The sequence below is a fragment of the Pseudopodoces humilis genome, chromosome 33, assembly GCF_049639895.1.
Source record: "Pseudopodoces humilis isolate 2021_Gansu_Grassland_sample_001 chromosome 33, ASM4963989v1, whole genome shotgun sequence".
NCBI classification, from domain to species: domain Eukaryota; kingdom Metazoa; phylum Chordata; class Aves; order Passeriformes; family Paridae; genus Pseudopodoces; species Pseudopodoces humilis.
The window spans coordinates 1,262,915-1,278,312 of NC_142232.1; the positions used below are offsets into that span (position 1 = coordinate 1,262,915).

General features: G+C 48.9%; 2 protein-coding genes across 2 annotated transcripts in view; one reads left to right on the forward strand and one right to left on the reverse strand.

Moving 5' to 3' along the window:
* LOC148182331 (serine/threonine-protein kinase PAK 3-like) overlaps positions 1-521 on the reverse strand; it is a 14,613-nt gene extending 14,092 nt beyond the window's left edge. Inside the window, exon 1 of the mRNA XM_088068931.1 lies at positions 435-521. Coding sequence (XP_087925057.1) covers positions 435-521 — 87 coding nt within the window. The remainder of the gene's footprint in view (positions 1-434) is intronic.
* Positions 522-1,458: 937 nt separating this feature from the next.
* LOC106629000 (serine/threonine-protein kinase PAK 3-like) lies at positions 1,459-15,068 on the forward strand. The gene is made up of 15 exons (XM_088068932.1): positions 1,459-1,537; positions 3,200-3,237; positions 3,681-3,812; positions 5,295-5,429; positions 5,702-6,046; positions 6,493-6,582; positions 6,982-7,156; positions 8,637-8,700; positions 9,396-9,444; positions 10,220-10,332; positions 10,925-11,042; positions 11,729-11,828; positions 12,293-12,489; positions 13,659-13,796; positions 14,913-15,068. Exons 1-15 carry the CDS (start codon positions 1,459-1,461, stop codon positions 14,994-14,996), a joined length of 1,857 nt encoding a protein of 618 aa, XP_087925058.1. The 3' UTR covers positions 14,997-15,068.
* Positions 15,069-15,398: the final 330 nt, after the last annotated feature.

Here is a 15,398-nt window from a genome sequence, read left to right on the forward strand (position 1 = left end):
CATCATGCCTTCCTCCCATTTCCATACCACTCTGAGGTGTGTTCATGGGCCATGAACTCAAGGAGTATTATTTTAAGGATGAGTTATTCAAGAGTTATTCTCTTCATCTGTCTTGGTGATCATCTCTGGGAACAGAAGTTTTCTTCTTCTCTCCCTGGGGACAAAGGGTCTTCATCAGCTCTCATCTCTCTCTTCCTGTTCACGCGTCTCATGGGATCACAGCTTCTCCAGCACCTGCTTGGCTTCATCAATGGATACCTTTGCTCAGATTTACACTTTGAATCCTTCATTCCTCCCAATACTCTTTCATTAATGAAAGGAGTTATTTTTCAGAACATTATTATCCATCTCCATGGTCCTACCAAAAGACTATTCCAGCTTATTAAAGCATCTCCTCATTCTCCTTCCATCTGAGGCTTGGCTCTTCCTCGTACTGGCCTTGATGTTTGATGTTGTCTTTTACGTGTCGATCGCTCCCACTTTGTGCTCTCTGGAGAGGGGATGAAGTCTGCAGGCCTCATCTGGGCAATCTTGGAGTGACTCTTGGATCTCTACAACAGGGTTTGGCCTATTGTCAGGCCATAAATAACGAGGGGTGGGACCACTGGTGCTGTGAAGTCGATTTATTGCTGGAATACATCAGAAAAGTTCTCAGTCTGAAGGCATGAGATTTTGGATAAGTGGGCCATAGCTCAAAGGTAGTCATGAGTTTCTTTGTTACACAGCAATATATCACATTTTGGCCCAATGGACAGCTGACATGGAGTTTATTATTACTTAATCACCTTTCACCTTTGCCAAGTTCTGCTGCACTGCGTCTGCTTTTCACCCAATAGACTGCTAGCTCACATACACACATGTGCTTCTTATGATAATATTTAGATTCATAGCTTACTCTATAAAATCACACAATTACAGTTGAAAACTCTTCACCATCTCACTCAATACAGTTTTTTATTTACTTATGGCATATTCTTACTTGCAGCTATAGGAACATAAGCTTATGAATTCTCGACTCAACGTCTGTGAACCTTTAGCATTGCATGAACCCAAGCTCCTTCCAAGGCTGTAAATGAAACCCTTCAGTATCTGTGGAAGTTTCTGTCTTTCCCTTTCCCACAGCCCACCAAAGGATTTGTGACACTTTGTGACAGAGGAGAAGCTCCCAGGCAATTTTGTGTTTGCTGTAGGGAAGGTTGGGTTGCTCTGCATCAATTCCCAGAGCACCGCAGAGCATTGGCTTTGTGATGTCAGGGCATGGATGCCACATTGTCGTGGTGACATCCCAAGGTTGCCTTGGTGCACGCAAGGCCTCAGTGTCAGAGCAGCTCTTGGGCTTGCTCAGTGCAGGAGCATCCTCCTGCTTGAGGCGTTTGTCAGTGGGCAGCTGCACACTGACAGGAGCCTTGTTTGTTCCTGAGTTGAGCACAGTGTGCAAACTGGCACAGCAGCGCTACAATGATTGAGCAGCTCGCTGCTGCCGTTTGCACCCTTTATGGCATTGGATATTCCGGCTATTACCTGACCAACCTGGCACGTAAGTAGAGGTTTTCCCTGGCTGGAACCTGAGCTGGCTTTTGTAGGTCTCCCTGCTCTTTCTTAGTGCCCGGGTTGCTATTGAAACAGAAAGACCATGAGGATGCCACTGGTTTGGTAAAGCTGCTGTCAACACCTTCAGCAAAACACGGGGTGTCTGTAGCCAGGGGGCTGCGGGCAGCATTTGCAGGGGTTCTGTTCCCTCCACGGGAGAGCCTGTGGCAGCAGAGTCTGTCATTTCCTCACTTTGCTGGCTCAATCTCTTGGGGTGACTTTACTTTTAAGATAGCTCTGAGAGCTCGGGAAGTTGAAACTGCTGGAGGCTGATGGGAGTTTTTTCTCCTGACTAATTCCTGGCCATGTGTGAGAATTGGCAGCGGTTTGAACTATTGAGAAGTGAGATCAACCTGTGAACACCACCTTAAGATGTAAGGCCGGGAATTTCTTGCTCTCTTTGGTTTCTGGCTTCTGACGAGGTCACAGGGCTCTGTCTCGGCCTCCTCCCCCCCTCCAGGCCGGACAAGGCTGCAGAGGGCGGGGTGGGGGGAGAAACGGAGCCGGCCGGCCTGACTTGGTTTGCAGTTTCTGCCACTGAACTGAAACCTGACACCATCAACATCTGCAGCTTTAGCAAGATTTTAACTCTTTTACTGCCTGGATGAGACTTGCAGATTAATCCTTTTTTTCCAGAGAGAGAGAGAGGGAGTGATCAACCATCAACCCATCAAAGAGAGTGAAGAAAAAAATTAAATTTAGAGGGGGAAGAGAAATAAGGAGATGCTTTAATAAGCTGAAATATTTTTCTGTTAAAGCTATGGAGATGGACAGTAGTGTTCTGCAAAAAACTCCTTTAATTCATGACAGAGTATATTGGGAGGAATGGAGTGTTTCCAAGTGTGGATTTTGAGCAAATGATGAAGTAGTTGTGACACTGTGAGATGCTGGAACAGAGGGGGAGAAGTAATAGTTGAAGATTTGTGGCTTTTAAGAAGCAAAAAGAGAAAACTTCTGTTTCCAGGAGGGCTCACAAAAACAGATAAAGAGAACTTTTGCCTTTGAATAACTCATTCATAAAAATGACATCCCTAGACTCATGACCCATAACACACCTCAGAGTGATGGGAAATGGGAGGAGACAACTGATGGCAGATTTCCGGGCAGCTGGCATCAGAGAAATGGAAAGCTATGAAGAAAAATCGTTTTCTTGTGAAAAACTCCATAGATAGCAGAAGAAGACTTCTGTTTCTCTACAAAGACTGATGAAAAGACTCTAGCAGGAATTGGGACTGTTGTAAACACCAAAGTTCCAAAGTTTTTTGTCTCTATGTTGTCATGTAAACAAGGGAATGGTTGGGTAGTGGGGGAGAAAAGGGTTGTTCTGGAAGTTTTATTCGGGTTTCTTATTCTTGTAGATTTTGTTAATAAACTTTCTTTATTCCATTTAAGTTTTAAGCCTCTTTTGCTCTTGTTCTAATCCATATCTCACAGCAAGAAATAAGTAAGTTTTCTAGTGATTTTTTAGTTGCTGCTTTAAACCACACCAGTCAAGCAGGACACCTTGGAAAATGTAGACTGGGAGATCTTCTCAGATGCTGTTCTAAATAGGCCACGGTTCTCTCCAGTTTTCTCAAAGAATTTGGTTCATTTTCCTTGCCCACTGCAGGTCATCTGAGCCGTGTGTTCAGAGGTGCCGATCCTGAGGTGAGTCAGAAAGGAACATTTGATGTTCCTGGTGTTTCAGAATTGTGCAGGGAACTGTGAGCTTGGCCTGTGGCAGTAGAGTGCAGAGGGCCAGCTGGGTGGGCTGAAAGAAGATCCATTTCCATGTTTACAACAGCAATAGCAAAGGCATTGTTGGCTATTTCCTAATTTTCCATTGCAGAGCTTTAAAAGAACTCAAAGCTCAGATTTGCAGAGAGAACGTTGCTTGCTGATAGTAGCCAGGGTGAACTCTCTAATTCAGAACTATTTGCAGTATGGCTGAATTAACCCATTTTAATTTAGTTGGAGAGACTTAGAATCCCATTGCTATCAAAGCTGATGATTTGTGCTTGGTAGAGCTGGTTGTAGAAATAGAGCTGAAGAGAAATAAGGTTCTAAATGATAGGTAGCTGCCTGTCCCTAACTCCACCATCTGCCCACAGAGCCCAGAAGCAAGAGCAGACTCTCCTGTGGCTCCCTCTGCTCCTGGAGAAGAGGCCAAAGAGGAGCAAAATGAGCAAAAGGACCACGAGCCTGCAGCTGTGGTCACAGCCCAGCCTGACCATCCCCAGACAGTAAGTGCCAGTGCTGGGTGGTGCTGTCTTTAGTGCAAGGCAGAGCTGCAAGTTTCTGAGCAGCCAGCACTTGCTGTTGCTGGCTGAGGATGCTGAGTGCTGGAGTCCTGCCAGCACCCAGCCATTCCCCCATCCCGTGGCAGCTGGAAATTGGGCTTTGAGCCGTCGTGCTGAGGCCCCAAAGCGCTGCTGCCTGCGGGTGAGCAGCTGGCTGCTTGGCTCAGGGAAGCTCTGTCTCTTGGCTTCTGCCAAGCCATGGCCAAGGGCTCACACGGCATTTCTGGGGCTCACAGGGCTTGGGCACTTTGCTTTCCCTTTTTGGAAACCTCTGGATGACCTGGAGAAGTGTTCTGCAGTTTCCTTGAGTAATTCTTCACTTCTGCAGAGTCTTTTAGGCCACCTGTCTTTTGGCTTTTGATAAGCTGCAAGGAGATGATTGTGTTGTCCATGAAGCTGTGGCCGGCCATTCTTGTCCTGTGTGGCCAAAGAAACAAACTGCGTAGTTCTGAACCCTTCTTCTGAGGCAAAATCCACAAGTGGCAAGTTCCTGTTGATACGTTTTGTGGTGAAGTCTGCAGCTTTGGAAACTGCATTGGAGCCTAGTGTGGGGGCAAAGCTGCAAGTCCTTGAGTGCTGTCTTGTGTTGCTAAGAACCCCTTTAGAGATGGTTGTTTTTTCTCCTTAGAGCTGTTTTCCTCCTCCTGCCTCTTCTGTCCTGACACTCCCTGTTTAACCTATAAATTTCTGCCTGTCCTAGTGAGGTGGGACAATTCCATGGTTTAGGTGGTTTTTGGTGACTTTGGTCATACATGCATTACATGACACATGGCTTCCTTCATTGGCATCCCTAGGGCTGTGTCAATTAATTTGTTGCTGGGGCCTTTTGAGGATCTCTGTCACTGCCACTCAGAATTCTCAGCTGACAAAAGAGGGAGGAGAAACACCTTGGTCCTCTTCCATATCCTGAGGTGGCCATAGAGGCTCTCTGACCTGCAGCAGAGGATCAAATTGCACACATCCTTGTCTCCTGAATGAGCAGGATTTCTAACAAGAGTGTAGATGTCAGAAGGGCAGGAGTGGCAGTGCAGGCCTGAAAAGAACATGAACTCCAGCAGTGTCTCTCCCAAGGGGTGAGCTCACCCAGGAAGCCCCTGCAGAGCCAGGATGGAGCTGTGGGACAGGGCTGGCTGTCAGTCACTATGGAGAGACAAGCAGGACACAGCAGAAGGGGAGGGAGGCCCTGGAGAAATGCCCCACATTTCCTGTCAGCTGCCCAAGAGTCTGTTGGAGATTCAGTGCCAGATGGGCCCTGATTGCACTGCCAGGGTCACTTTGGAATCTGTGCTTCCCCACGGGCAGAGAACAAGGCAGGAGAGCAGCAGCACAGAGCTTTGGGAACGTGGGAGCCCATCAGTCTTTGAGTCTTGGCCCACAAATGTTGTATGAGAAGTTGAAGCCCATCTTCTCTTGCTTTCTCTGCAGGTCCTTCCAGAGAAAGAGCAGGAGCAGATTGTTTTCTCAGGGAGGCCGTGCCAGACTGAGGGAGAGCTGTTCCCAGCCCAAGAGCAGGAAGAGCAGCTGGGGCAGCAGGTGGAAGAGCCACTGGAGAATGGCCAGGTAAGCCTGACTCAGCAGGGGACAGAGTGAAGGGCAGGAAGAGGGGCATAAAACGCAGCTCTTGGGACTGAGCAGGCCACGAGTGCCAGAGGCCCTGAAAGCAAAGAGCCTCTGCAGAGATCAGCAGCGGGACAGGAGGTTACAGTGGAAGCAGAGGTGGGTAGGGAAGCAGAAAGAAGTGACTGAATGAGTGTGATTTTGAGGCTGAAACTGAGGAAGAAGCTGAGCCTGATGGCAGCTCCCAGGCACTTGCTCTCCATTTGTGTGTACAGAACATCAAGGCAGAGCCCCAAGCAGAGCTGCCCGAAGCTCAGAGGGCCATCATGGCAGTGAAGAGGAGGCACGAGGAAGACAGGAGAAACATCCAGGACGAGATGGATCTCCACTGGCAGAGAGGAAATCAACAAAATCAGGTGAGTGAAAGAGTGGCTGACACTCCACTCACAGAAATTCCTCTCTGTCGTTCCTCACAGGCCTCCGATGAGGAGCTGCTGGCAGAGCTGCAGGAAACTGAGGCTAGGATCAGGGCAAGGGAGAAGAGGCTGGAGGAAGAAAGGAAAATCATTGAAGAGAAATTTGATCTCCTCCTTCAGAAGCAAGAGGCTCTAGAAAATCGAGTGAGTGAAAGAGCGATAGGCACAGCAGTCACTGCAGTCTGGTGCTTTCTGCCCTTCTTGCCTTTCCTCTGCAGAGCAGCAGGGGGGTGGGCTGATGCCTCTCAGTGCCATCCTGCTGTAGTGTCTATCCCAGCTGCTTGGAAGGACATTTCCTGCTGGGCTCAATCTCAGCTGCTGCCCTGGACAGTGGCACCAGTCATTTGCCCCTTTTGCCAGCACTCATCTCAAGGGATTCCTGCTGGCCTGCTCCTGCTCTCCTTGTTTCTTCAGGGCTTTTTGCAAGTGAACACAGTCCCCCAGATAGATTTGGAATACAAGCTGCAAGCTGTCTGTATCCCTTGGTGAATCTGCTGCTGTCCTGCTCTTTCCCTTTGCTCACAGTCAATGAGCCTTGGCAGACAGGGACAAGCTGTGCTCTCTGACTGCTTTGTTCTGTTTGACTTGAGGTGGACGTGTTGATATCTCACCTGGCAGCCTGCGAAGGCTTCCAGCAAATGCCTGGTGATGAAGAGCCCCAAGGTCGGCGGGAGGCACAGGTACTGTCCCAAGCACAAGTGCTGCAGGCTGAGCACCTTCTGAAGATGGTGCAGGAAAAGAGGACTGAGGGGGAGGAGCTCCAACATTAGAACAAGGAGCTGCAAATGTGTCTGCAGCCCTTGGAGGGGGAAAGGGATCCTTGGGAGGAAGTGGAATGGTCGTTGTTGCAGTCATCCTTCAGAAAATCCAGGAAAATGGAATATGAAACTGGCCATGAACTTGATTAAATCCAACCTTGGGTTTTGACCATTTGGTTTCAGAAGCGGGCATCCAAAAAATCCAGTTGATGAGCTTTGCATGTGGCTAACAGCAACTTCCTAAGGGCTTGCATTTGAAAAGGGAACTCGGGGTAATCTCTGCCAGCCAGCTTTCTGACACAAACTCCTTTCTTCTCTCAGCTCTCCACAGGCTCTTCCATTGAATCTGCTGCAGCAGCAGCAGCAGCAGCAGCATCTAAAGGAGCCTTTGTTCCCCAAGCTGAGCAGTGGAGCCCGGGCAGTTTGTCCATTTCCAGCAGTGACACATCTGCTGCTCAGCTCCAGGAGAGCCAGGGAGACTTCCTGGAGCAACTGAGTACGTCTGGTGTATTTCTTGTCTGAGGGACAGTGTATTGTGTGCACGTGCCAGCAGAGCTGTAGCAAATGATCCTCCTCCCTTTGGTGTCCCAGAGACATTTAGGACTCCCCACAGGAACTGCTGTGCTCTGAGGCAGCGAGAGAGCGCTCTGGGTGTTCCTGCTGCCTCTGAGGGCAGCTTGGACTGGCTCGGCTTTGCCTGGGATTCCCTTGCCACTAAAGGCAGAAGCAGGAATTGTTCTTGGATCAGCAGAAGGCTGTGGCCTAGCAAATGATCTGTGCAAGTCCTGTGTGCTAGTGGCCAAACTGAACAGAATATTTGATTCCTAAATTCTCCTTAGAGTCCAGACTCCTCACCAGTCATCAGAACCAAAAGACTTCAGAGAAATTGATTGGTTTTGGGGTTTTGTGTTTTTGTTGTGGTTCCATTTTTAGTTTTCAGATTTTATCCTTTTTTGGTTTTGGATTTGGGGTTTTTTGGAAGAGTTTGTTTTTTCTCCATCCTGAAAGAGCTGTTCTGCCCCATGTGTCTTACTGGTGTCATTTTTATGACTGTTTTTATTGCCTCTACTACATCTCCAAGGTTTTTATGAGAATGCTGTATTTTTGTCAGTGAGGACTCCTTTGCAAGAACATCAGGTGACAGCAGAAACAGAGAGCAAGAGATGTTTTCATTGGGCCCACAATGAAGAAACAGATACTTGTATAACAATCTGTAATTAATATCCTAGTTTTATTTTTATAAAGATGTGTCCAAGAGACACATGGACGTGGTGTGATCAGATAAAACAGCACTGCAGGCATTTCTCAGGAGCGAGCCTGCAGCCCCTGTGCTGTGTATTCCTCAGATCCATGGCACTTTTTCATACCTGATTCCCAGCCATTCCCATGACTCTTAGAATCCTACCTATTGGCCCAAGCCCTGCTCAGATCAGTCTCTGGGAAAACACATCAAGCCCTCTGTGATTCTGCAGCACAACCCATTTAATCTGCTTCTTGCCCATAACAGCTGCCAGTGCTGTGCTCTCAGAAAAGACCTGGTGGGGCTGAGAAAAGATCCCAGCTGATTTGGTGTCTACCTTCACCTGCTGGGACAAAAAAGGGCCTTGATCTGCACCTGGGTGTGTCTGATCTCCAAGGCAATGCTGTTGTGTCCTGAACGGGGGCCACAGCTTGTCAGGGGCTCAGGCTGGCTGTGTCTTCTTGCCATTGCTTGTCAGTGCTCATGCTTGGCCTTTGCCAGCCTTGTGCTGTGCCCTGCTGTGCTCTCTGCGCTTCATTTCCTTCCAAGGACTGGACAAAATCAGTCTCTCTGCTGCCCATTTGTACTGCACAACTGCCTGTCTTGTTGCTGCTGTGCTTGCTGCCCAGCTGACCACAGAGGGTTCAGAGCCCCAGACAGCGGGGCTGCCTTTGGCATCTCCTGCAAGTTAGGATCTCTGCCTGAAAGTGAGCATCTTGCATTTTGTTTCCCTCAGGGAGAATGGTGAACAAGGAAAATCCCGTCACAAAATACATTGAACTGGAAAGTCTTGGCAGCGGGTGAGTCCAACCACAGTTACTTCTACACAGCCATGGGCCAGGTGTTTCCCTGGTGGAATATCCATCAAGTGGGAAGTCAGACAAGTTGTCCACATGTTTAGACAGCGGGCTTAGTCTGCCCCATCTCTCAGTACTGGCCAGAATTTGTCAAGTGTGCTCAGAAGGCATTGTCAAAGACATCTCCATGCTGCCAAGGTCTTGCCTGCAGCAAGGAACAGAACCTGGTAAATCTGCTTGTCTCTCAAGTGTGGGACAACTCGGGGTTCATTTCCTTCGCATTTTTGGATGTCTCCAAATCATCTGGCCACACTAATGAAAGGAGAAGAATCCTGCTTGCCTGAAAGCACAACCTACCCCCGATGAGAGCTGTCAGATAACAGTTCTCAGGAACATTTCTCTCCAAGAGTTTGCTAAAGAAATACTCCGTGCTCAGGATTAGAATTGCACAGTTTAGAAGCTGATACCTGAGATGAAGGAATAAGCTGCCTTTTGGAGCTGAGGCAGTAAAGCCCAACGCTTCAGGAACAGGCCCAGTGCCCATGCACTTGAGGGGAAAATGCATCATCTGCCTTCTGGCAGACCCCTCCTGCAACCTGCAGCTTTTAGGCATTTACAGCAGAGCTCTCCTGTCTGGACTGGCTTTCAGTGCAAGATCTAAATGGCTTCTCCTTTCTTTGCTGCTGTTTTGTTTCTAGGGGTTTTGGAGAGGTTTCCAGAGCACTTGACACTGCCACAGGAGGAGAGGTAAATGTCAACAGCCCCTGCAGCCTCTGCTGCTCTCCAGGCCTTTCCCCACTGCTGACAGCTGTGGCTGGAGCTTTGAGTAGAGCTGTGCTGAAAAGGCACAAGAAGCACAGACTGGAGCCAGCCTGCAAATTGCACTTGGAACAGGCTTTGTCCTCCTCAGCTGCCCGTAGGAAGACAAGGAGGGCAGCGGTTCCTTTCAGAGAAGGACGCGCCCACACGCTCTCAATTGCTAAAACAAAGGTGGTGTCTTAGAGCATCTCACTGCTTTTTGGGGCTACAGCTTCAGAGTCCTGAATTCTCATTTCTGGCTGCCAGCAAATACATCTGAATGCTCCTGGTAGTTCCTCAGCCACCTGCAGTGCTGCACTTGGGAGCCACATGTAGGGAGAAATCTGCAAGATGTTCCTAAAAGCCCTGAGCCCTGCCCATAGCCCAGGATGTATCCACAGAGAGCCAAGGCACCCATTCCTTCTTTTGAATCCAAGCAGAGCAGCAGAGAGTGTGGTCAGAGCTTTGTGGGTGATCGTTGATACACCTTTGTTACCAAGTGGACAAGGCAAATCGCCAGTGGCCACGTGTCCTGTAACTGGCCCCAAGGGAGCAGAGAAATGGGCTGTTGGAATGTCACTTCCTAATTACTCCAATGATGAGGTCTAATCACAAGGCACTTTGGCACAGCTTGGCTGTGCCATTCCAAAATCACTTGCTCCATGTGTGTTGTGGTCTCATGCCACCAATTTTCTCAAATTACTCCTTTTCAATGTCCTTTGAGGTGGCCATAAAGAAAATAAGTGTGCAAGGAGTGAGGAGGAAGATACTAACCATGAATGAAATCAGGATCATGGAGAGTAATAGGAGTCCCAGGGTCGTGAATTACTTAGCCAGGTGAGTGGTCACGGTCCTATCCCTTGAATGTTTGTTTACATACTACAAGCATGAGAGCTTAAAAACCCACTTTGGTCAGTGGCAGGAAATAGAGCTGTTAATTATTATTTCTCTACTTATCTCCAATGGATGGGAAGAGACTGCATTTTGTCTGCATGAATCCACCCTGGCAAATACAGACTGAAAATTGTTCAAAAACCTGCATCAGCCCTATCTTAAGAATTCAATACCTTCTAAGTTCATTGCCTCCAGAGTTCTTTGGGATTGAGTTTTTCAAGTTTCTTAAATGCTGATGAACCATCCAAGAGAGGATTGCCCTTGCATTGTTGCCCCTCTTTTCCATTGCTGTGCATGCCAGGAAGACTAGGTGCTTATTTCCAGAAATGCCATGCGTGACAGGTTTTTTATCTGGGCTCTTCCTAACCTGCCTTTCTCCTTGAGACAGCACAGACTGCAAACACTGCACAGCCTAGAGGCAATGTCTATTCCTTTGCTTCTGCCCTTGTCTCAAAGGGACCCAGAAACAAGACTCAAGCAAAAAACCAACCTAGCCGTGCATGTTCACCTGCATGGCCTTGTTTCCTTTTTTCAGCTACCTTGTGCATGAGGAACTCTGGCTGGTGATGGAGTACATGGACGGAGGCACTCTGAGAGATCTCATCGACGAGATTCAAATGTCTGAAGAAGAGATTGCAGCTGTCAGTCGGGAGGTCAGGGATCCCATCTGTGCTTCCAAGGCCTTGAGCTGGATTGTCTGGGAAACAGGGGCTCAGAACGGGAGGGATTTCATGGGCCAAGCTTGGTTTCTGTGTTGCTGCTAGGCTATGGGCAAGCAAGAGCATCTCAAGTGAACTGTCTGCCAGTGCCCCTACACTCACTGGACTCACTTCCTGTACTCTTATCCCCTGCTCTTGTATTCTAGCTCTGTCTCTTGCATTGGCATTTGCAGTTCTCCACCTTGCCCAGCTAAACTTTTGCCTGTCTGCACTACATTCCTTGTCTCTAAAGCAAAGGTGTGCTGGCAGGATTTGAAACAAACAGGAAAGAAAAACAAAGAGACTAATTATTTTTAGTCCTCAGCTGAAAAGGATAGTAGTGCAGCCCAAATGCTGTTTGCTTCTGAGCACATGCACTGCAGCTGCAGTCACCCTGGGTGGTTTGCAGGGGACAGTCTACAGCAGCAGTTGCTGGTGCTCTTTCAAAAGCTGACATGCCTTTCCTGAGAAAGGTGCTGCTCTGCTACTGTTGGAGCAGCAGGCTCTTGCTCTCAATGGCGCTGTGTTCTGCCATTCCTCCCCATTCCCCTGCAAAGGGAACCTTCCACAGCTGTTTCCTTTCTTGTGGGATGAACTCACATCACTCCTTTTTGCCCCCCTGGTTCTGTTTTCTCTCTCAGTGCCTGCAAGGACTGGATTTTCTTCACTCCAACCACGTGATCCATCGAGATGTGAAGAGCAACAACATCCTGCTCAGAACCGATGGCTCTGTCAAGCTGGGTCAGTGTATTCTTGCTCAGCTTCAGCCTTCCAGGAATGGGGGGTGTGGGGCTGCTTTCAGTGACTGCCAGCTCCCCAAAAATGCTGCTGCTGGCAGTGCAGGGGTCCCCCCTGCTGTGGGCTGAAGGCACAGTTGCAGTGTGCACACAGCTATGACAAGGAACCACAAGCAGCCAAGAGTGCTATTGCTCTGTGTGTGTCTGTGTGTGTTCCTTCCAGAGGGAGGGAGCTACAATCTAAACCTTCAGGGGAACAAAAGGCACTGCTGGAGGAAGTGTAAAAAATGGGGGGATGTTTGAAGTAGCCAATTCATATTGCCTTGGCTAAAGCCCCAAGGAAACAGAGCAGGGACTGTTGTCCAGGAAATTCAACTGCACATTCTCAAACTTCTACTGGGGAATTCTTTGCCTTGGTTTCCTAATTGACAGTATCAAAATTAAAACAGTATTTTGCTTTCTCCTCAGCTGATTTTGGCCTTTCTGCTCAGCTCACCCCTGAGCACAATCAGCGGTGCTCGGTGACCGGGACTCCTTGGTGGATGGCACCTGAAGTGGTGAAGCGTCGACCATATGGCCCCAAAGTGGACGTGTGGTCTTTTGGAATTGTGGCAATTGAAATGGCCGAACAAAAAACTCCTTATGACAGTTTCACTGCTCGATCGGTAAGGAGCAAATACTCTCTGATCCCGCTGTCTTTCTCACCTGTCCCGTGTTCTCTGCTCACTGGACAAAATCCCATGGCCATCTGCTGGAAGTACTTCCACCAAGGCCCCTTCTACAAATGGCCCTGCAGCACATCAGCATCTGCTGTAGCTTTGGTTGCAGCAGTGGGGGAACTCAAGCCTTCCCTCGCCCAAACCATCTCCATTCTCAGGCAGCATTTTGCTTTGGCTTAGAAGTCGTTCCAGCTCTTGTGGCTGTGTAGATGGCCCGAAGAATAGGAAACAAGCGTCCCAGAGCTGGTGTTATCTTTCCAGAAATGAAGCAAAGAAACTCAAACCAAAGCAAGCTGGAGCCTGGTGATGGGGAGAGCCTGCCAAAACCTCCTCTTTGTTTCCTGGCACTTTCTGGGATGGGCACAGCGTTAATGCATTGACTTGAGAATCCAACGAGCACAGGGTTACCACAGGGATGACACTTCTGATTTCACCATGAATATTTTCCTTTTGCCACGTAAGGGAACCTGAAATTTTCAGAGTGCTGAGAGACAGAGCTGCAGGTGGCTCCTGTGTGCCCAAACAGGCTTTTTCAACCCAATACATTTGTGGAGGCATCTGAATGTGTCTGTGTTGGAAATGAGATTCCAAATGTTTGTTTCCTTCCCTGAGGAACACCTGCTGCATTTCCTTTCTTTTCTTCCAATTACCATAGTTTTCAAGAACAGGACAAAAAGCTGGACGAGTTTTGTTTTATGGCAGCTGTGCTTAAGGGACCAACAAGCACTGCAGAGATTCTTTTCATATAAGAATCCTTGGAAATAGTAGAGTTAGTTAGAATAGCAAAATCCCTCTTCCAAAAAGGCTGCCAAGCTGCTGGGAATCCTCCGAGAAGGAAACATGTATTTGCTGATGTAGTTGCCACTAACTAGATCAGGCAATGAAATCAGCTGCCAAGGCAAGATCTGCTGGATGTTGGCAAAGCTGTGGCTTTGGGGCTTGGGTTTTTTCATGATACAGGAAAGTCGTCATCCAAATGCTACAGGAAAGTCATCTCTGCCTCTCTGCCAGGGCAAAAAGTGCCACTGCAGAGTGGAGCTGAAACAATGGGCTCTGGGAGAGCAGTTCCAGATGGGAAAGAAGCAGGTGGAGCCTTGTGTTTCCTTTTTCTCCAGGCTAAATTCCACATAGCCACAGAAGGGACCCCACAGCTGCGGCAGCCCGAGCAATTCTCGCCTTTGCTGCGTGACTTCCTGAGCTGCTGCCTGCAGAAAGGCGAGGCGCAGCGCTGGTCTGCCAAGGAGCTGCTGCAGGTAAAATGCCAAAAGGGCTGCAGGTGAAACAGTGTCCGAGGGATGGGCTCCTCCTCCACTGAAATCCAAGGCATCAGATGAGCCCCCATCCTCCTCACTTCCAACCTTGGTGCTGTTCAGCTGACAATGGGGAGCAATCCTAGACTGGGCTGGGCTGGCAGGGAGTGCTGGGTTTTAGCGCTGGCTAAAATCACCAGGGCACTTACTCATTTCTTGCTGGGAGCTATGGATTAGGAGAAGGGCAAAACAGGCTTCAAACTTCAAAGGAATAACAAATTTTATTATCAGGCCCACAAGAAAAAGAAAGGTCTCATCTGTGCAGTGAAAGGGTTCAATCTCACCCAGGTCATGGCAGTCACGGTGTTGGATTTCAGGCTGTGCTGGGCCCCTCTCTCTGCCCGGGAGCCGCTGGGAGGGGAGGCTCGGCCTGGAGCCGTCGCTGCACGCCGGGGAGAGGGTTTAGTGTGGGCAAGATGTCAGCAGCCGTGGCCTGGCCCAGCCTGGGGCCGGGGTCCCGCAGCCTCCATCCCCCGCCCGGGAGCCGCTGGGGTCTGGCCCGGCCTCCCCCAGGAGCACAGGCCGTGGGCGAGCAGGGCCGGCCTCACCAGAGCTCCGTTACCTTCGGGCTCCGGAAGCAAAGAGGGCCAGTTCCCGGGCTGGTGGTTTTCAAAATGTGCATCATCACAGAGGCACATCTCATTTCTAAATGGTGCAAAATGTTGTCAGTTCTCAGAACTAGCCAGCCATTGGCCTGTCTCAGGCACAGAGGAAGCTCCCAGCAGCTTCTCTCAAAGAAATCACTTCCGTGCGGGGTTTCTTACTTCTTTCCCTAAATGTCAATTCATCTCAAACTAACACACAGGGACATGGAAAGGTCATCTAGTCTGTGTCCTGCAATGAGCAGGGACACCTTTCAAGAGATCAGGATACTCAGACCTCAGATATTTCCAGGGGTGGGCCTCTTACCAGCCCTTCGGGCAACCTGTGCCACTCTTGCCCTATGCTCCTGACCTACTCTGACTCAATCCCCATTTCATTTAAAAAGTATTCCCCTGCCTTTGAAGCTCTTAGCTTGGAAAATCATGCTTTCTTGTTGTTTTCTTTTCCTTTCTGCAGCATCAATTTATAACATCGGCCATGCCTGGGTCCAGCTTGGCGCCACTCATTGCTGCAGTGAAGAAGTGGAAGGAGGAGACATGAATGCACCAATTAATTTAGAACTGTCTTCTCCATGACCAGCTTAGAGTAGGATTGTAGAGTAGGATTGTAGAGTAGGATTGTAGAGTAGGATTATAAATAAAATTTCTAAAATCTCAACTCCTTTGGAACATTTCTCTCCTTCTGACCCTGTGAGAAAGCTCAACATTTCCTCCTGAATTGTCAGTGTTCTCTTAGAGGTGGAAAGTGGCATTGATGGCTTCTTTGGTATGGTTTCAAAGTGGGGAAGGCTCCTCTTCATTCATCCTCTCCAGACCACACTGCCTTTGGAATATGGCCAACTGGACAAGTTTTGCCCAGCTCTGGCATTTCTATTTGTGGCAGAAACAGCAATGGCATTTGCAGGAAAAACCAAAGGAGGAGCGGTGCAACGCAAACATCCTG